The following is a 20,043-nucleotide window of genomic DNA, read 5'->3' as shown; positions in this document are numbered from 1 at the left end:
ACAAGCAGACTTGGTCATGCCACATCCCTGCATGAGGTGAGGAACCCACCCTCAGAGAGCATTGGCCTGGGAGTCCGGAGGCATGCTACTCAGTCCCGGGTCCCCCATGTCGCCACTGCCTGGACATGTGACAGGAGCATCCGTGTTCCCTGTGGTAAAATGAAGGGGTCCAGTGTTGCTTCCCCAAGGGTGAGATGTTGGGCCACATGGACTTGGCCTTGGATGGTGTTCACCCAACTGCCCTCTGCAGGCCGTGGCTTGGGCTTTAAAGAATATTAGATCACGTAATTCCTTTTCAAGGACTTTGCCTCTTTCCAATTAAGCGAATGAAATGGTTAAAACGGGATCCTGGCATCAGGAACACCCGTGGAGTGGTTGTTCTTCTCCCTTTTTAATGGAGGTAGTAGCTAGCCTTGGTCTCGGGCTCGGAGCCCAAAGCAGGCGGGAGTATCCAGATCGAATCTAATAGTACTACTTGGTTTCCATTGTATTTTTTTTGTTGTTGTTACTTTCTATTTCTGGCCAGTGATATTGAGTTTCCATTTCCAATAGTGATACAAACTTTCTTTTAAAAATATATTTGTTGAATTTAAAAATAAGTTAATTCAAAGGAAGGCATTCAGGAAAGCAGGACACAGGTAGTACAGATGTGCCGAAATCCCGGGGGTGGCGTAAAAGTGCCTGAAATTTGGGAAACCCAGGGCCAGCTGGTTTCTGGGGCTCTGCCAGCTCCACCAGCTGCCACCGCTCTGTCTCAGCTTGGCCAGGGGTTCTCCGCAAAGGTGGGCCTGGACATGGGAGAGTTTATTTTGGTGAGGAAAAGAAACGTACTCTCCCTAACCTGTGCCAGAGAAACCTGACCCTCTAACTGCCAGGGGTGGGGTGGGGAAGAGGGAGGTTGTGACATGAGCTCTCGTATTCGAGTACTGTATATACTGTAGGATCCACAAAGACAGGTGGGCGGGGGGCAGGCAGGGCCACCTCCTTCACCCCCCTGCCCTTCTTGGGTGTCTGTTTACAAAGAAAACAATCCTCAAATAGTGTTCAGGGCATGACTCAGGGAGTAAGAGAACGAGGTACTCGTGTCACCGGTTAAAAATACCTTCTGCCCTCTGCCGTGCCATCATTCTGGGCGACAGTACCCAGGGCACCTGGGCAGTTGGGACAGAGGCAGGAAGACAGGCAGGCTGGTACAGGGCTCCGTTCCCTGCCATCCACTCAGGTCTTACTGCCCCCAGTCCAGAGTCCCCAGGGTCCCTGGATTTGGGACCCCCATGGTTTCTGAGGAAGCCGACTGGGATTTGCAAAGATGCTCACACTGTCCTCCAACCCCACCCCTCCCACCAGAGCCCCTTCATGGTTCAAGAGTTTCAGCAATGTATTAACTGGGAGCTAACCAGCCAGAGTTGGGATGCACGTCAGTGAGGATCCAGGAGGCCGTGGAGCCGGATTGACCCCTATCGCTTAGTTGCTCACTCTGCGACCCGAGCTGACCTTCTGCTTCTCAAATCCTCAGTTTCTACTGACAGTGACAGGATTGGTCTAGATGAGATTTTCCAAACTGTTCTGTGGAAAACTAGGGTCTCCTAAGACATGAATAGGAGCTGGGGTTGGGGAACTGTGTTCTCTGGAGGAGGCTGTTCCAGAAACAGCCTCCTCTTTCCCCTTTTAGAGATACACAACTTCATTAGTAAGGAAGGGGGTTCTAGATACTCCGTAGTAAAGAAACCTTAACTTTGCTTAGCCTGATTTAACTAATTGCTCCCCAAACCTATTTCACCACGGATTTCTTTTTTTTCTTGCTTTCTTTTCTTTTTGTTTTGCTTTTCCTGAGATGCTTCTACCGCCATCTCGAGGAACGCCCTGTGTCCCAGAAGCGAGTATGGCAGATGCTGGCCTAAATCATCCACACAGCCCCAAACTCCATGTTCGTGTTGGGACGGTGGTGTGGAGCAGTGGTGGAAACCATCAGTTCTGGAATCTTCCCACTGTTTACTAACGGTGTGCTTGAGCAAGCTACCCACCAGCCCTGTGTTGTGATGTGGTAGAGATAAAAGCCACCCTGTGGGGTGCTGGAGGGTTAAGGAAGCCAACGCATGGAGAGTGTTTTGAAGTGTGCCTGGCCTGAAGGGAGCACTCGGACTTTATTGTATTATTATTATTTTATTAATTAATTAATTTATTTGTATTATTATTATTTTTAACTGGGCTCCACGCCCAATGTGAGGCTTGAATTCACAACCTTGAGATTAAGAGTCCAATGCTCTACCCGCTGAGCCTTGTGTCTGCCTATTAATGTTGGCTCTGACCCAACCATGAGGGCATTTCGTTGGTAAGACAAGGCAAAGAGGACTGAACACCAGTAAGATGACAACAGACCCCTTTCATACCTCAGAGTGCGATGGTGCCTAGCTAAGACTTCCCAGAGCCCTGGAGCCATCTTCCCCTTCATCTACCTGCTACACGCTGGGGTTGGGAGGGGGGGATGTGAGGGAAGGAAGGGCAGGTGCACGCATGTGCACGCACACATGCACGCACGCGTACGCACACACCCCTCAGCCGTCCTGGGTGCTCATCACCTCAGCTCTCCACAGCCCCCAGGCTTGTCATAAATAGATAAGGACTGAAGAACCCCAGAATGTGAGAAGCCAGCGTAGCATCGCCCACCCCAACACTAAGGATCCCCTAGCAAGTTTCCAGCTTTCCCCACAGTGCCCTGTGGGACCTCACTCATTCTTTACTCTCGCCCTTTGGAATAGGTGTTCCCGGCCCCATTTTACAGATTAGGAATTTGAGGACCCTTGCGTAAAGTCACAGGACAATTAAAGGGCCCAGCCAGACCTAGAATCCATTTCTCCTGAAAACCAGTCTGGCACCTGTGCCAAAAAATGCTGCTGCTCCGGCCAGTTCTTCAGCGAGGGTCCCTTCAGGGGCCCTAGCCGGGTGTGAGGGGCACCCCACAGGTGGGCAAGGGCAGCTGCGTGTGGCTGAGGAGCGCAGCTCTCTCTCTTCCACGTGCACAGCAGGCCCTCTCCTCCGTCCCCTCTTCCTCTCCACGCCCCCCCTCCTCTTTCCTCCAGGGAAGCCTACAGACGCCCTGTTTTGTATCCAAAGCAGCACTCCTGACAGCTCCTCTTCCCTCTCCGTGTTTCTCTTGGCTGGCTGGGAGAAAAAGAACCCAGGAGCTCGAGTTCCAAACCCCAAATAATGTAGACGACACTTGATGGTTCTGTTAGAACCTCACGGACCCCTGACACCCAGTCTGTCTTCTTGTGGTCCTGAGGCTTCCGCCATCCCCCATCCCAGCCAGTGACTCCCCCTTGGAGAAACCACTCTCAACGGCTTAGAGAATCTGCCTCCCACCCTGACCAGACCAGGACTCCCAAGGCCCTCTCTGCCCGTGTCAGGTCCTCCCAGAGGAAGGCCACCTGCAGGCTACTCTGTAGGTGATTTCGAGTGGCCCTAGAGCTGGGTCCCTGACTTCTGGCATCCAAAGAGAGTTGACAGAGAGGTGGAGAGGATTAGCAAAGAGCCGGGATTTCTCCAATTCTGTGGCTCCATGAGGAGGCCCCCAGCCCCTGGAAGGTGGGAGAGGGATTGGCAGCTCGAGGGGGACACTTAGAAAGGGGCCCGGAGTTTCTCCTACCTGTGGGGCCTCTGCCTGGGGGTTTTGGAGCTGTCTCTTTCCTCCAGCTGAGCGACCTCACTCCTGGGCTGCCTTTAGACCCAGCCAGTGGCCTCCAGCCCCCAGCTCTTCAGTCGGCTGCCTCCCCCTTCCACCCCACCCCACCCCCACTCCAAGAGCCTTCAGCAGAAGAAGAGCATTGTTTACCGCCCTGTTGGTACAACACTTTCCCTTGGCCTAGGAGGCTCAGATTTCCCGTGAGGATCTGACAGGTGGCACCTTTCAATCACAGCCCAGTCCTTCTTTCCTGCCCTGACCCCGGCCGTATCCATCCTGTGGCCACTCTTCTTCCCTAAGTACTCGCCAGGCCCTGGTGACCCTGAAAGCCAACAGGAGGCCATGTGGAAGATGGTCACTAGCCCTCTGGGCTTGCCTGCCCATCGAGAGAGAGCCCGGGTTAGGTCTCCTCTGCTCCCTCTGCCCCCCTCACCCCATGTTCCTTTAAATAGTCTTTTACTCTTCCTCAGACAGAAACAGCTGCTGAAGGGTGGGCTGCAGAGGGGGTGAACGGGACAGCTGCCCACAGGGGATGTCTCGGGGCTCACACAGCTCGGAGAGATGTGGAGGGGGAGGGGCGGACAGGTGAGGAGGCTGAGTTCTGTTTTAAACTGAAGTGACTGGTACATAGGAGGCTGAGCTTTTCATACTAAATTGAGATTTTTTTTTTCTAAGATTTTATTTTTAAAGTCATCTTTATGTCGAACAGGGGACTTGAACTTAATCCCGAGATCAAGAGTTGCACGCCTTCCAGGCGCCCCTGAATTGAGATTCTGCTCAGGAAAACAAATCCGCATCTTCTCTATGTGTCCTGTGATTTCAGAGAGGTCCTGCTTTGGGAGAGAGTGTGCAGGGGACACTCCTATCCCCTAGGGAGCCTGGGACTCCCTGCAACCTCCACCCCCAGTTCCTTTCACCTGGACCACACTGGCCTCCTTCCTGTTTCTGAAATTAATCGATTCCTTCCCAAGCTCAGGCTTGTTGCCTTTTTGCAAGAATGTTTCCTTCTCATTCTGCTCTCAGCTCGAGTTCTGTTCCCTCGGAGAGGCGCCCGTGGCTTCAGTCCCTCTCCCATCATTTCGTCCCAGCTTATTTTCTTCATAATTGTTACTGGAATCCAAAGGGAGCTTATTCATTTCTTACTGTCTGCCTCTCCCTGGACTCTAAGCTCTCTGTCTCTAAAGGCAGAGACTTTATCTCCCGTGCCCATGGCCATGTGCCCAGGACCTAGCACATTGCCTGGTTTACACGAGGTGCTCCATATACATATATTGAATAAGTAAATAAGATAATAGAAGGTCATGGGGTGTGGGGGGGGACAATCCTGTGGGGCTTAGAGGCTCCTGTCAGGATGTTGGCTTTTGCTCTGTGATTGGAAGCCAGTGGAGTCTTTCAGGTTGTGAAGGGACATGATCTAACTTTAGTTTTTGACGAGATGACTCTGGTTGCTGTTTTGAGAACAGACTGAGGCGGGAGCATGAACTGAGGTGGGGAAGGCAGTCAGGGCATTACTGCAGGAAGCCGGGGGCAAGAGGGTGGTGAGGAGACATGGTGAGGAATGGTAACTGTGCATGACAGTGACCAAGGCTGTGCCAGCTTTGTCTCCAAGCCACTAGAATGACCTCTCTGTTCAAGTCACTGACATTCCTGCTCTCTCATGTCCTGTTCTCCTCCAGGGAGTTCACCTACACTGCTTTGTGTTCTCTACTCCCCCCTTAGGAGTGGTCAGGGCCCCCTCTCAGATTCTGGGTGACAACCCTGCATTCCGTCCTTTGGGGTTGAGGTCCCATCCAAGAGGACAGTACTGATCCATGTTGAATACAAACACACAACTCCCTTCTGGGAATCTGGGAGGCTGGGCAGGGGTGGAACCCAGTAGAGAGAGAGAGGCCACAGCCACAGGGTGATGCTGACAGAGGTCAGCTACTTTAGACAGCGTATCTGGATTTCAAAGAGATCTTGGGAGGCTGGGGCTGTATATACTGTTTTTGTTGTTGATGTTGTTTACAAGAAGAAACTTAACAGAAACAATTGGAAATTCCTACTTATGGGTTCTCAAATTCCCAACTGTAAGTGTAGAAAGGAAAAGACACAGTTTCATAGTAAATAAGAACCATGACATCATCATCAGTAAGAAAATTTATTACCCGGGCACTGGCAGGAGGAGGAAAAGTGTGGAGTTGTTCAATGGGTATAAGGTCTCAGGTGTAAAGTCTCAGGTGTTCAAAATGAATAAGTCCCCAAGATCTTTTATACAACGTTGTGCACACAGTTAACAGAACTGCATCGTGCACTTAAAAATTTGCTTAGAGAGTAGATCTCATGCGAAGTATTCTTACCACATAAAAAAGGGACCATTTAAAAAAATATTTTATGTATTTATTTGACAGAGAGAGATCACAAGTAGGAAGAGAGGCAGGCAGAGGAGGGGGGGAAGCAGGCTCCCGGCTGAGCAGAGAGCCCGATGTGGGGCTTGATCCCAGGACCCTGGGATCATGACCTGAGCCGAAAGCAGAGGCTTTAACCCACTGAGCCACCCAGGTGCCAAGGGACCATTTAAAAAAAAAAAGATTTTATTTTTAAGTAATCTTTACACCCAACATGAGACTTGAACTCACAACCCCAAGATCAAGAGTTGCACCCTCCTCCAACTGACCCAGCCCGGCGCCCACCAAAAGTGGCTATTTTTTTAAAAAAATATTTTATTTATTTGACAGAGAGAGAGACAGCGAGAGAGAACACAAGCAGGGGGAATGAAAGGGGGAGAAGCAGGCCTCCCTCTGAGCAGGGAGCCTGATGCGGGGCTCTATCCCAGGACCCCAGGACCATGATCCGAGCGGAAGGCAGACACTTACTGACTGAGACTCCCAGGCACCCCTAAAAGGGGCTATTTAAAAAATATATATATTTATTTATTTGAGAGAGAGCGCACATACAAGTGAGGAGGCGGAGGGAAAGAGAGAGGGAGAAGCAGACTCTGTGCCGAGCAGGGAGCCTGACACTGACATGGGGCTCAATCTCAGGATCATGACCTGAGCCAAAGGCAGATGCTTAACCAACTGAGCCACCCAGGCACCCCAAGAGGGGCCATTTTTGAGAAATTGGGGGAAATGAAATATGTGAAAAAGATCACATTAAGAAGTTACTATAATTTTGAGTATGAAAATGGCGTTGTGGAAAAGGACTTTATTTGGAGAGGCCAAAATAGATGAAGAAAATATGACCAAATGTTAACAACTGTTAAAGTCTGGTGATGGGTATGTGGAAGTTGAGTATACTGTGCTTTTCACTTGTCTGTATGTTTTACATTTGCTCTAATAAGTCTAAAAATGAAAAGGAATGAGACTAATGATTTTTGTAACTGAGAGTCTGCCATGGGCTAGGTGCTTTAAGTCTATTTTTTCTTTTTCTTTTTTTAATGATTGTTTTAATTTTTTATTTTGAAATAATTGTAGGTTTGCAGGAAGTTGCATAAATAGTACAGAAAGAGTACTGAAAGTAAAATCTTACATAACTATATGCAATATCAGAGCCAAGAAATTGACACTGGAACAATGGTATGTATAGTTCTATGACATCTTATCACATGCTTAGATTTGTATAAACACCTCCACAATCAGGATGCATAACCACCCATCACCACAAAGATCTCCCTTGTTCTACCCCTTTATGGGCACACCTCCTCCTTAACCTTAATGCTGGGCAACCATTAATCTCTTTGTCTCTATAATTTCGTCATCTTGAGAACAGTATTCAAATAGAATTGTACAGTGTGTAACCTTTTGCAATACCTAATAAAAATCCCATCAAGGAATAGATTATTCTTGTCAGAACCCATCTCCTTTTCCTATGCAATTTCTTAATATTCCATAATGTGTTGACTATATTATCAAAAGCTAAAACCAGGGGTGCCTGGCCGGCTCAGTCGGTTAAGTTTCTGCCTTCGGCTCAGGTCATGATCCTTGTGTCCTGGGGTCAAGTGCCACATTGGACTCCCTGCTCAGAGGGGAGCCTGTTTCTCCCTCTGCCTGCTGCTCCCCCTGCTTGTACTCTTTCTTTCCGTCAAATAAATAAATAAATAAAATCTTAAAAAAAAAAAAAGAGCAAAAACCAGTGCAGCAACATGTGTCCACTAAAAGACGTGCACAATAATATTCACAGCAGCATTGCCATAATAGCCCCAAACTGGAAACAATCCAAAAATCTATCAACAGGTGAAATGATAAATGAATTGTGACTTATTCATACAAACACTAGACAGCAATAAAAAAGAATGAATGACAGGGACGCCTGGGTGGCTCAGTTGGTTAAGCAGCTGCCTTCGGCTCAGGTCATGATCCCAGTGTCCTGGGATCAAGTCCCACATCGGGCTCCTTGCTCGGCAGGGAGCCTGCTTCTCCCTCTGCCTCTGCCTGCCATTCTGTCTGCCTGTGCTCGCTCTCTCCCCCACTCTCTCTCTGATAAATAAAATCTTAAAAAAAAAAAGAATGAATGACAGATACACACAACAACATAGATGAAACCTTATGGATAGTACATTGAGCTAAAGAAGTCAGCCACAAACCAGCAACTAATGTATAACTCCATTTACATGAAGTTCAGGAGTAGTGAAAACTAACTGATGGCAATAGAAGTCAGAATAGTGGTTAACTTTGGGAGCAGGGGTAATGACTGGGAAGGAACCCAAGATAACTTTTGAGGGTGTTGGAAATAGATTGTATTTTGATCTGAGTGGTGGTTATAAGAATGAATATATATATATAATATATTTTAAAATTTTATTGATTTATTTATTTGACAGTCAGAGATCACAAGTAGGCAGAGAGGCAGGCAGAGAGAGGGGGAAGCAGGCTCCCTGCTGAGCAGAGAGCCCTATGCGGGGCCCAATCCCAGGTCCCTGGGATCAAGACCTGAGCTGAAGGCAGAGGCTTTAACCCACTGAGCCACCCAGGCGCCCCTGAATATATATTTTTAAATTAAAGTTAAGTTTAAAAAAAATTTAAGCTTAAGTTTCATGTATTTTAGTCAAAATGTTATACCTTAATTTTATTGAGAAAAGGTTTTTGTTTTTTTTTTTAAGATTTTATTTGACAGAGACAGTGACAGAGGGACTATAAGCAGGGAGAGTGGGGGAAGGAGAAGCTGACTTCCTGCTGAGCAGGGAGCCCTGGCCTGAGCAGAAGGGAGAAGTTTAAGGACTGAGCCACCAGGCACCCCTGAGAAAAGATTTTTAAGAAACCTCTATACCTAATGTGGCACTCAAATTCAGGAAGAGGTTGGGGGTTGTGGATCAAGAGTTGTGTGCTCTACTGAGCCAGCCAGGGGCCCCTGCTATACCTTTTTTCCAGATTTTATTTATTTATTTGGGAGAGAGAGAGAAAATGAGCTCAAGTGCACGCTCAGGAAGGGGCAGAGGGGGAGGGAGAGGGAGAGAATCTCAAGGGGATTCTGCACTGAGCGGGAGCCAAGGCAGGACTCTGTCTCACCACACTGAGATCATGACCAGAGTGGAAAATCGACAGCCCCATGCCTAACTAACTGAGCCACCCAGGCACCCCTACCTTAATTGTATAGTCTGGGGGCACAGGGCTTGAGAAAGATGAGTCTTTAGAGCAGAAATAAGCGCCAGAATTTAAAATCCTGACTTTCTTGGGCAATTAGGAAAGCATATAGTGACCAGCCAGCCCACCTTCGCCAATGGGCATGTATACTTGCACCATAAATTTACATGTCTTAAACCTCGTTTACCGGGAAATCCCTTGAAAAATCAAAGGATTGGCGTGGGTTTTTGTGGTGCAGGGGTGCAGATCGAGGAACACATGAAGTCTGGTAAGATGAAAAGAGTTCCCAAGTACTTTCTTCCTCCCTCGCTCAGACACACTAAGTTAGCTCTTGTGGCAGCCAGAATCACTCCTATCCATCTCTTTATGGTCCAGGGCGTCTAACGGAAGCAGCTGCATAAAACGGACTATACGTATCTCGTTTTTCTGTGAGCAGGAACCGTGCCTCGCTTCTCTGCAACCCCAGGGAAAGCTTAGGACCTACATGCCCCTGTATATGCACAGTCCCCGGGAGCACTGGCTCTCAAACCTGGCTGCACAAAGAAATCACCTAAGGGACTGAAACATTGACGGATGCCTGGGTATTACTCTTTAATTGGTATGAAATAAAGTACGAACATCGGGATATTTTAAAGCGTCCCAGGTGACCTTAATTCGCAGCACAAACAGAACTGCTCCTAGGGGGAGTCCCTCCATCTCCGCGCCGGTTTGCGCTGGGGCGTGAACTCTCCAGCGGTGGGAGCGGGGTTCACCGAGCTCCGCCCTCTACCCCTTCCTACAAAGCCGTTAAACTCCAATCTCTCCGCGATCACCCGGGGAACTTGACAGCCAGGCTGCAGGCGCTCTGCACTCCGCCCAAGCCTCTATGGTATTTTGGCGTCCTCTCTAGCACATGCAAGCCGCCTTTGTCTTCAGCCACGGCCGGCGGCTCCCTCTCTATGGTAGCCGATTGCCCGTCCGCCTCTTTGGTACTTCATTCCGGAAGCGAGTCCTATCATGGAGGAGGCGGGACTTCCCTCCCGGAAGTGACCCACGTGCTTCCGCCTTAGCCTACCTGGTCGCGCGGTGAGTTTCGAGTGTTTGCCCGAAGTTGGGGACACTGCGGGCATTGTGACAGACCGCGGGCCGTGGTAAGTGACCTCTCTCCTCAAGGTGACCCTGATGATGGCGCCGCCATTTCAGAGGTGCAGACCCTAGACCGGGACCTTTGCATCTTAGCTCCGCGTGTTGTCGAATTCCCGGGGCCCTGGAGGTTCAGGTCCGCGGTTTAGGGTTCCTCCCCGGTCTCTGGATTTTCTCCTGCGTAGAAGTGACCAGGAGGCACTGGGCCGCCAGGGCACGATTTCCAGCCGCTCCACTGACATGTGACCTTGGGCTAGGCAGTGTTCCCTTTCTGGGCCTCAGTTTCCACGTCTGTGAGATGGGGTGGTTGAGCGCACTGAGGTCAGTGACCGGTGCCAGCCGCATGTCTTACGATTCCTCCGCATCCTCCACCCCCTTGGGATGGGAAATGGAACGGGCCGGGTGGAAGCTGACGGTGTGGTGTCTGCTCCCAGGACCAGAAGGCGAGAAGGAGCTCTCTTCCACGGTGCAGGGCTGAGATGGATCCGCTCCGGGCCCAGCAGCTGGCTGCGGAGCTGGAGGTAGAGATGATGGCTGATATGTACAACAGGTAAGGACCCACAGTGCGCTCCCTCGTCTTTGAGAATGATCCTAGGTCATCCTCTCTGGGCTGCCTTTCGGAGGGTACCCGCCCGCACCTGCACTCCTCCTGGCTGAGGGCTAGTGCAGATGCAGTATGGGGTCACTAGAACAAGTTGGACATCTAGATTGGGATGCAGTTGGTGAGCAAGTAGCTGAGCAGGAAGAGAAGCACCAGATCAAGCTCTGGCCGGGTTCCAGGAACAGTTGAGCGTTTGCCTTTGTGCCAAAAAGCACATAGCCCACTTAGTAGTTAACACTTCTTAAGTTTTTACTCCACCTCAGGCCCATGCTGAGCAGTTTGCATGCCTTAAACTTTTTTAAGCTTCAAAGTGATCCACTGGGTCAGTTTTAGTTGTCCCATTCTAAGGTGAGGACACTGAGGCTTTTAGAGGTTAAGTAACTTCCCCAGGGCGCACAGCTGGTCAGTAGCAATATCAGGACCAGTACCTCAGTCCAACTCCAAGCTAGTGCCCTCAACCATTTGGCAGATTTGGGAACAAATTGTAACTGGTCTAGTCACTCTTGGTTTGGCCTAGGGCAGGTTACTTGGACCGTTTGGTGGCTTTCCCAGCTATAAAATGGAGGTAGGGACCCCTGGGTGGCTCTGTTGGTTGTTCAGTGCACGTTGTGATCTTAGGATCGCAGGATCAAGCCCCGCTGTGCGTTCTGCGCTCATCAGGGAACCTTCTTGAGATTCTCCCTCTGCCTCTTCCCTGTGCACCGACACACTCATGGCCCTGCACATGTTTTCTCGCTCCCTGTCAAAGAAATAAATAATAATAAATCTTTCTAAAAATAAATAAAATGGACATAGTAATGGTACCTACCTTGTGGAGACATTGTAGATGTTACGTGTAGAAACGTATGACAAGCTCTTAGTATTAAGCCCAACACAGAGTAAATAGTCCACACCTGTTTGCCGTTTTTATTGCCTTAAGCCTCCTGGTATTTTCTGTTGATGGTTTATCTTGGAGTCTATATATTAGAATACTTCCAGACATTTTTAAAAAAGATTTTTATTTATGATAGATAGTGACAGTGGGTAACACAAGCACAGGGGTGCTGGAGAGGGAGAAGAAGGCTCCCCAGCCCGATATGGGACTTGATCCTAGGATGCTGAGACCATGACCTGAGCCGAAGGCAGATGCCCAATGACCGAGCCACCCAGACACCCCACTTCCAAATATTTTAAATAATTTAAAAATGTAAGCTGTGAGGTCAGACCCTGGGGGTTCGTATCCCGGCTTTACATGGTCCTGAGGCTCTCCAAGCTATGATTTTCTTATCTGTAAAATGGGGATAATGATTGTGCCTACGTCATAGGGTTATTGTAACGACTGCATGACAAGCCGTGTCAAGCACTTAGCATGATGCCTGGAACATAGCCAGTACTCAACTAATGGTTCCTATTTAAATAAACCTGGGCTCAGATAGGCGAGCATTCTCAAGGACACTTTAATATGGTTGAGATGCGAACTGAGGATTTTACACTGCCTTCCTGGGAGATGAAATCAGCAAAGCAGGACAGGAATGATGAAGAGATCCTGGTATGCCTCCGGATGCTGCTGACCTGACTTTGCCCTTCCTCCCTGCCCAGAATGACCAGTGCCTGCCACCGGAAGTGCGTGCCTCCCCACTACAAGGAAGCAGAACTGTCCAAGGGCGAGTCTGTGTGCCTGGACCGCTGTGTCTCCAAGTACCTGGACATCCACGAGCGGATGGGCAAGAAGCTGACAGAGTTGTCTATGCAGGATGAAGAGCTGATGAAGAGGGTGCAGCAGAGCTCCGGGCCTGTGTGAAGCCCCAGACAGTGTACACCCCACGGTGTGCCCTGCCCCTTCCCACTTGTCCAATAAAAGTGCCCCTATTGGGTGTCGGCTATGAAGACTGCTGGGCCTCGGCTCCCTCGGGAGAGCCTCCAGGAGCCCAGAGTATGGTAGAGCTGAAGAGGGGTATTTGTCACACTGCGATGTGACTATCTATGTACGTGTATGTGTGTGTGTATATATATATTAAAACAGGTTTGTTGACACCAGCTACACGCAAAGCAGTGTGCCTGGCACTTGTGAGCAGAGGCGGCAGCCGCAGCCTCTACCAGCAGAGGGAGTCTCATGTGTTTCAAAGCATAGGCTGCTGCCATGTTCTGGGTTCTATCCCAGGGCAGCCGCTTCTGTGTGACCCTGAACATGTCACTTTACTGTGCTTTAGCTTCCTCGTCTGTGGAATGGGAATAATCACAGGGCTGGGGCGAGGATTAAATGGTTAAATATGTGTCCAGCATGTGGAATAATGACTGGGACTTAGGAAGTGCTCTGTAGATAGGAGCTGTATACACGTGTTTAAATAGCAACCTAAAATTTAAATGGAGTCAGGCAGGCATTTTTCCAGATGTGAGGGAATAGAGGAGCGAGTGCACAGGCGATGGGAAGGAAGATTTGGGAAGGAAGTAGCCAGCGCCTGGGTTCTAAGTGGCAGTATCGAAGCCAGCTTCATGTGTGGTGTGAGTGATTCAGGGAGGGGACTGAGCGAAAATGCTGCCGTTCACCGTTCACCTGAATCAGGGACTGCCTCCTCACTCTTCATACAATATCCCATCCAGCTCTTTCCGCCATCTTCCTGGGCTGCCATAATGGTGCACACGGATGTCTTGACAGATGTTCGCAAGAGCGTTAATGCTGAAAAGAGAGGCAAACACCAGGTTCTTATTAGGCCATGCCCAGAGACCTCGTCTGGTTTCTGTGAAGATGAAGCATGGTTACCTTGGTGAATCTGAGATCACTGATGATCACAGAGGCTTGTGACCCTCATGGGCAGGTTAAACAAGTGTGGCGGGATCAGCCCCAGATTTGATGTACAGCTCAAAGATCTAGGAAAATGGTCGAATAATCTCTTCTGTCCTGCCAGTTTGGTTTCATTGTATTGACAGTCTCAGCTGGTGTTGTGGCCCGTGGAGAAACAAGATGAAAACACACGGGAGGGATTCTTTTTCTCTGGATGTAATGCATGCAGATAAAACGCCTCAGTTGGGGGGAAGAGTCTGATCTAATCCACTCAGCTGGGCTAAAAGGCCCTATTAGACAGTGGAGGCCCAGAGCCCTGGCTGCTTGTCAGAGGTCTCACGAGAGACCTGTCTCCCTGAGGAGACCACTGCCTCAAGTTCCTGAGTGTCCTGGAGAGCTGTGCGCCTTTCAGAACGTGTGGTTCACTCCCTCCAGGTAGGATTTTGGTTGATGTCAGTGCCACCGTGGCAGTAGTGCCTTCATAGCAGAGAGGTGGGTGTTGGGGACAGAACCTCACCAGGTCACTGGGCATCGGGTAAAGGATGCACTAGATGCAGTTGAGTTTGGAGCTTAGAAGTGCAGGCCAAGGGACTCGGGTGGTTCATTCAGCTGAGCGTCTGACTCTTGATTCTTGATTTTAGCTCAGGTCACAATCTTAGGGTTGTGAGGTCAAGAGGTCAAGCCCTGCCTTGGACCATGTGTGGGGGTGGGGGGGAAGGGAGGCTTTGGAGGAGTCCGCTTAGGATTCTCCCTCTGCTCCTTCCTTCACCTCTCTCTCCCTCTGTTTAAAAGAAAAAAGGGTGGGGGGTGCCTGGGTGGCTCAGTGGGTTAAAGCCTCTGCCTTCGGCTCAGGTCGTGATCCCAGGGTCCTGGGATCAAGCCCCGCTTCAGGCTCTCTGCTCAGTAGGGAACCTGCTTCCACTTCTCTCTCTGCCTGCCTCTTTGCCTACTTGTGATTTCTGCCAAATAAATAAATACAATCTTGGGGGGGGGGGAAGGTGCAGGCCCAAGCTAGACTGCCTGTGGTGGAATTTTCTAGCTGTGTGATCATGGGTGAGACATTTACCTGCCGTGTGCCTCAGTTTCCCCATCCATAACATGGTAATCGTGGTACTCACCTCCTTGAATGAATGGTGTGAAAATGGAAAGTGTTCATAACTGCAACACTTAGGAAAGTGCCTGCCTCTGTCGGATTAAGTGCTCGGTAATGTTAGCTTGTGTGTTTGTTTGTTACTGCTGAGTTTGGTGTGAGAAGACCTTGGGCAAACTTAAGCCGTGTGCACTGACCTTAGTGGCAGGCAGAAGGCAAAGGCTCCTTTCTAGTACCGAAGTGCAAGCGTGGGTCGACAGGTGGCGCTGTCTGCTCGCAGGAGCAGCCTGGCAGCGGGCAATTCCACAAATGCCCGCTTGCCAGTTCCGTGCAGGCGTCCTGAGAGGGAGAGGGGAGGGGTGAGAGAGCTAGATGCGGTGCCTGCCCGCGGGTTTAGCAAGGAACATCAAAAATTCTGAGAGCGCATAGCGGGAACATCTAGAAGGGGTGGTAGGAGCGGAGAGAAGAGGTTCCAGCTGGAGGGAATAGTACTTGCAAAGGCTTTGAAGTGGCAGAAAGTGTGGAGCGTTCAAGAAACAGCTTCAGTGTGCCTGGAGTGCCGAGTGTGAAGGGAGGTGGTGGTGAGAGATGAGCCTTGGGGGCTGGGCAGGCAGAGCTCCAAAAGAGCCTTGAGAAGCTGCGTTAAGGAGTTTGGATCTTCTCCTGCCGAGGGCAGCAGCAGAGCGTTGGAGGATGTAAACCCTGGCAGCGAAAGATCTGCTCTCCCGGCTGCCCGCTGGGTGGGTAGTGGAAGATGGCGGGAGGTACCAGGGAAGGGGAGAGGTGCCAGGGAGCCCGTGAGAACAGCTGTTCAGTTGCCTGGTGTGCTAAGAAGTGTATCACTTCGGTTAATCCTTGTAACAACTTGCAGGCGGCTACGGTTATTCTCACTTAGCAGATGAAGAAGCTGAACTCTGAAAAGGTAGTTAACTTGCTGAAGGTCACGCAGCAGGCAAGGGACAGAGGCAGGGGTCCAGCTTATTCAGACAGCAGAGCCCACTTTTAACTGTTGCTCTAGAATTCGGGGGCTGGGGGGCATGCTCTCTCAAGAGGTACACGTCAGCAATTTCATACTTCATTCAACAATATTCATTATTGGCTGCTCCATGCAAAGAGCCACAGAAGGTATCCAAAGTGCATTTGCTCTGTCCCGGCTCTCATGAATATTGTGGGGAGCTGGAGGGGGTACAGGAGAGGTGGGGCACACATACGGGTGGCAGGTTAGGTTAGGCTCTTTCTGCCACAGATCGGAGTCCAAAACTCCTAATCCTAATGTATTTTTGCTTGGTTATCATTTTTAAAATCAGGAAATGTCTCAAAAATCTGGATTTGACTTTTTTTTTTTTTTTTTAAAGATTCATTTATTTGACAGTGAAAGAATGAGAGAGGGAGCACTAGCAGGAGGAATGGAAGAGGGAGAAGCAGGAAGCTCCATGTGGGGCTCCATCCCAGGACCCGGGGATCATGATCCGGGCCAAAGGCAGACGCTTAACCACTGAGCCACCCCGGTGCCCCTGCATTTGACTTCTTTTGAAAGTTTAAAGTATCAGTCAGCCTCCATTTCTGCTTGGGAGTGGCCAAGGAAGAGCAGTGAAACTCCCACAGCTGATTTCTTTCCTCATCCTCTGCTTGGCCAGTAGGCATTTGGTCCTAACCTGCCCTGGGCTTTCAGGTGAGCCAGACGCTAGATGAGAAAACATGTCGATGTCGAGGGATAGGCGGGCGCTAGGTGGCTCCCGGTGGTCCTGCCCACAGCCAGGCGTTCTTGGTACAGTCTGCTTCCCCTGGGTGTGCACTAGAGCTACAGACTTGCTTCTAAGAAACACCACAGCAGAGGCGACAGGATGCCCCTTCCGAGGTTAAGGTACAAGAGATAGGAATGGCCATCTTGTTAGTGGTATCTCTCCTCTTGCTTACCACGAGGAAGCAAGCTTACATCTTGTGAGTGGCCCTTTGAAGGGGCCTGTGCAGAAGGAACTGAGAGCAGCCTCGAACCCGCGAGGAACTCAGTCCCACCGACAGCCCCGTGATTGCTTCTGCCTCTCCAGATGACCGCAGCCCCTGCTGACCCTTCCCAGCTCTGCCAGCCACCTTGGAAGCAGAGGACCCCTCTGAGCTGCACCCTGAGTCTGACCTACAGAAACCAAGATAATGAATGTCGTTTGAAGCTATTACGTTGCAGGATAATTTGTTATGTAACCATCTCTAACCAACACCTGGACAGATCTTACAACTACTATAGTAGTTGGAGATTCTGGTCTTTTCTACACCTCGACCCAGCATGGGCCAGGCCCTGATTCCAGGCATTTGGGACACATCACTGTACAAAACATAAAGATCCCTGTCCTCTTGGAACATATATGCTAGTGGGGACAGTTCTGCATAGTAGAAGTCTGGGCTAGCAGTGCTGTTTTGAAGGAGAGAGCGTTTTCAGTTCCTGGGGAGAGGTTTTTAACTGCTTTTAGGTCTCAAACCCCTCATGAAACTCCAAGAGATGCCATGGGTGGTTCTTTAGAAATATGTACATGCACATAGAGTTTTGCATACAATTTTAGGGATTGTCATCAAAATGTTTGTGGGCTGACCAGAGGGGAGTTTTGTGATGAGCATTGTTTTAAGTGTTGGGACAAAGAGAAACAAGATTAAAAAACTGAATGGGGAGATATACTAACGTCAGTTGCTTTGGCAGTTGTGGTAAGTGCCACAGGAGATGTTCTGGAGCTATAGAGAGGAATGTGTTCCCAAGTCTGGGTGCTCAGAGAAGGATGTCTCCCAGAACGGGGTAGGTAAGTGAGATTTGAAGGATGAGTAGAATTTGGCCGGCAGGGGGCAGGTAGTGGTAGGTTCTGTGTTAAGTGCCAGGAGGGTCCCCGCCCTCCGGCACACACAGTCCATTAGACGAAACACACATCTTGATGAGTCTCCTCAAAAGGAAACTCAGACACATAGATCACATAGCAAGGGGATTTATTGCTGGAATCCGGCAGGGAGACTTCTTCCCCCAGGAAGGGACCATTAAGCCATAATCTGAAGGATTAGTTAGATAGACTCGGGCAGGGGAATGTTCCAGGCCCAGGAGAAACTTGAGATGGGAGAACATGGGGTGTTAATGGGCATGGAGAGGTCACCATGGTGAAAGCACAGAGAAGAGAGAGAACAGAAGGGAGGCTGGGGCTGCAGGTGGGGCCCAGACGAACCTGGGGTCATTGTCGGGAGTTTGAATATTCGCCCAAGGGTCATGGGAAGCTTGTGGGGGAGGAGTCTGATCAAATCCCTGTTTCCAGAAGATCATTCTGACTGGACCATGGGGTCATGTGCACAGGTGGAATCAGGCCAGCTTGAGAGGGGCGCCTGGCTGGCTCAGTTGGTGGAGCATGTGGCTCTTGATCTGGGGGCTGTGAGTTTGAGCCCCATGTTGGGTGTAGAGATGACTTAAAAATAAAACCTTAAAAAAAAAAAAAAGCCAGATTGAAAGGGTGCGGGAGTGCAGGTGTAGCTGCTGATAACCCAGCTTCAGGATGACTGTGGACGAAGACGAGACATCTTTAACAATAGGGTCCATAGGCCCTCTAGTAGATTGGATGTGGAAGATGAGGCAAGGAGCAAGTCGGGTAACTCCAGTTTTGTGGCTTAAGCGGCCAGGTGGCAGGTGGCACTTTTACTGACACAGGCAACAACGGAGCAGAAGGGGGCTAGGGGAGAAGAAGGTCCTTTGTGGTCATTATTGGGCATTTCTCATTTTAAAAAGATTTAAAAAAAATTTTTAAGTAATCTCTCTTCCCAACATGGGGCTCAAATTCAGAGCCCCTAGATTAAGTGTGGCACTTGACCTCCCAACTGAGCCAACCAGGTGCCCCCCTCTGACTATTTTAGAAGATCCAACATAGCTGGATCTCTCCAGCTGCATCCTCACACCACAGTCCCCTCATTCTGCGGCTTCATCCATTCTGGCCCTCATTCAGCAGGCTGACTGCCTCTGGCATCCTCTTGCCATAGGACCTCCATGTGCACTGTGTCCTCCTCTTGGTGGGCTGATAAATCCTACTGATTCAGCATGGGAAGCTGTCTTCAGATCAGACTACAAGCACGCTGACCTCTGGTCTCGATCAGATCCCCTCCTCAGTGAGATGTTCGCATGGCACCCTCTGTCTCTCTTCCTTAGCACCTCCTTTGGATGCAATTACACCACCTGTGTAATCACTCAATTCCTCTATACCTCTGTCCCATTGGACTTTGCATTCTGAGGGTAAGGTCTGTATCCTACTCACCATCGAATCCCTAGTGCCCGAAACATGTGGAGGTGTGTGTGTGTTTGAGATATAAATTCGCATATCATAAAATTAAATATTTTATTTTTTAAAAGATTTCATTTATTTATTTAAGAGAGTGTGAGAGCATGAGAGAGACAGCCCATAAGCAGGGGGACGGGCAGAGGGAAAAGCAGGCTCCTCACCGAATAGGGACCCCAATGCAGGACTCGATCCCAGGACCCCCCAGGATTATGATTTGAGCCTAACTGACTGAGCTGCCCAGGCATCCCAAATTGAATATTTTAAAGATTTGTATTTATTTTTTAATGTAATCTCTACACTGAACTGGGGCTCTAACTCACAACCCCAAGATCGAGAGTCCTATGCTCCCACCAATGCAACCAGTCAGGCGCCCCCTTCTCTTTTTAAAAATTACAAAATTTTTTGCATAATCTTCAAAGTAGTTTAGTGTAAAATTCGGTGGATTTTAGTATATTCAGAGAGTCGTACAACCATCACCCCTGTCTAATTGCACATTTTCGTTGCCCCAAGAAGAAACTTCACACCCACCAGCCATCACTTCCCATTTTCCCACCTCCAGTTCCTGGCAACCACAAATCCACTTCTGTCTCAGAGGCTCTGCCTGTTGTGGGCATTTCATATACATGCAGTCACACAGTATGCGGCTTTTTGTGTCTGGCTTCTTTCACTGAGCAGTGTTTCTCCCATGTGGGCACAACATGAATTGCTATGACCAAATACAATTACACTGGAGATGAGCACACACACATTTTGTTTATCCACCGACCCATGAATGGTTGGGTGCTTGCACTCTATGGCTATTCCGAATAACGCTGCTGCGAACGCTTGTGTCCAAATTTCTCTGTCTATGGCTGTTCTCAGTTCTCTGGGGTATATTCCTACAAGTGGAATTTGCTGGGTCATGGGGTAGCTCTATGCTAACTATGTGAGGAAC

At 49.5% G+C, this 20,043-nt stretch overlaps 1 protein-coding gene across 1 annotated transcript; it reads left to right on the top strand.

Moving 5' to 3' along the window:
• The first annotated feature begins 10,142 nt into the window (after nucleotides 1–10,142).
• TIMM10 (translocase of inner mitochondrial membrane 10) lies at nucleotides 10,143–12,982 on the top strand. The gene is made up of 3 exons (XM_082747990.1): nucleotides 10,143–10,373; nucleotides 10,800–10,915; nucleotides 12,545–12,982. Exons 2-3 carry the CDS (start codon nucleotides 10,845–10,847, stop codon nucleotides 12,744–12,746), a joined length of 273 nt encoding a protein of 90 aa, XP_082604116.1. The 5' UTR covers nucleotides 10,143–10,373; nucleotides 10,800–10,844; the 3' UTR covers nucleotides 12,747–12,982.
• The last annotated feature ends 7,061 nt before the right edge of the window (nucleotides 12,983–20,043 follow it).

This window comes from Mustela nivalis, assembly GCF_964662115.1.
Source record: "Mustela nivalis genome assembly, chromosome: 9".
NCBI lineage: Eukaryota > Metazoa > Chordata > Mammalia > Carnivora > Mustelidae > Mustela > Mustela nivalis.
This window is presented reverse-complemented; position numbering and strand designations above follow the sequence as displayed.